The sequence below is a fragment of the Antrostomus carolinensis genome, unplaced genomic scaffold, assembly GCF_000700745.2.
Source record: "Antrostomus carolinensis isolate BGI_N321 unplaced genomic scaffold, ASM70074v2 scaffold16668, whole genome shotgun sequence".
NCBI lineage: Eukaryota > Metazoa > Chordata > Aves > Caprimulgiformes > Caprimulgidae > Antrostomus > Antrostomus carolinensis.
This window is the reverse complement of record NW_010335150.1, coordinates 4,651-5,829: the sequence shown is the minus strand read 5'-3', so window position 1 is coordinate 5,829 and position 1,179 is coordinate 4,651. Positions and strand designations below refer to the sequence as shown.

Genomic DNA, 1,179 nt, shown 5'->3' with positions numbered 1-1,179 from the left:
CTCCTGCCCTCCAATATCCCACATCAGAAAGCGCGTGTTGTTCACCACGATCTCCTCCACGTTGCTCCCTATGGTGGGTGAGGTGTGCACCACTTCGTTCATGGAGCTGCAGAGGGAAGGGAGAGACTGGCTGAGAAGCTGCAACGACTGGCAAGTGACCTGCGTCATCGAGCATCTTCGGGCTCCAAATTGACTGATTTCTATAAAAACTAAACTTGACGGTTGTTCTGAGGTGGAAAGCTTAGCTGGAGAATTACAGCAAAAACACTCCTGATGCAGCAAATAGGGACCAAGGTTTGACAGTGGAATAATAAAAATATAAATAAAATAAATAAAAATAGGAATTCAAAAAGTCTGTGACCCACATAATAATCAAATTATAAAGCTGAGAGAGCATTCATGAAAAAAAACTATATTATAATTAAATAAATCATAGAGCTGAGAGAATATCTGCTTCAGAAGCTGTTTTAAGCAGCCAGCTTTTCTTTTTCCAGGCTGATTTTGGCACGCATGGGGAAAGAGCAGTTGTTTTGCTTCAAGAATGTGGTTAAGCCACAAGATTTCCAAGGCTGCAGAAAAACAAGAACTCATCATCCAGCTCCACCAAACACACTATGTCTCGCTCTCCTTCCAGCGCAGGCCACTAAGAGTGTACTTGCTTCATAATTCAGTTACTTTACACCCAAACTTTCTTCCCTCTGCCTTCAGCACAATCCAGTAATTCCTTCTGGAGACAAATGCAGATATTAAATATTTCAGAAACACTGAGATACTTCAGAGATACTGAGTGCAACTCTGTCACTAAGACAGCCAGTTTCACATCAATAGTGACAACCACACGTGTGCTCTGGATACTCCTAGAGTGCACATCATTTAAACACTAGTGTATGGGATACACAAAAATATTCAAAGCAGCTTCAAGGAAAACACCAACCATTTTCAGAGAGCTTAATTGTATTTTCTTCTGACAATCTTGATCTATTTTTTTCATTTTATATGAACATTTTTTGAAGTCTTAGCAAAACGTTTAGTTACAGTGGCAACAATTTAAGGCTTGGAACAGGGCTGAAATATTTGTTGAAGAAGATACAGAAAACTGAGGAGACAAAAGGATGGTCCAGTGTTCTGAAAAGGAATCCCTTTGTCTTAGCAGCATATAAACAGAAACCTTCTCGCCAC

General features: G+C 40.2%; 1 protein-coding gene across 1 annotated transcript in view; it reads right to left on the bottom strand.

The window, feature by feature from the left end:
- LOC104529990 (ADP-ribosylation factor-like protein 5A) overlaps positions 1–1,179 on the bottom strand; it is a 9,379-nt gene that overhangs the window by 5,542 nt on the left and 2,658 nt on the right. Inside the window, 1 exon segment of the mRNA XM_010174451.1 lies at positions 1–106. Coding sequence (XP_010172753.1) covers positions 1–102 — 102 coding nt within the window. The 5' untranslated portion in view covers positions 103–106.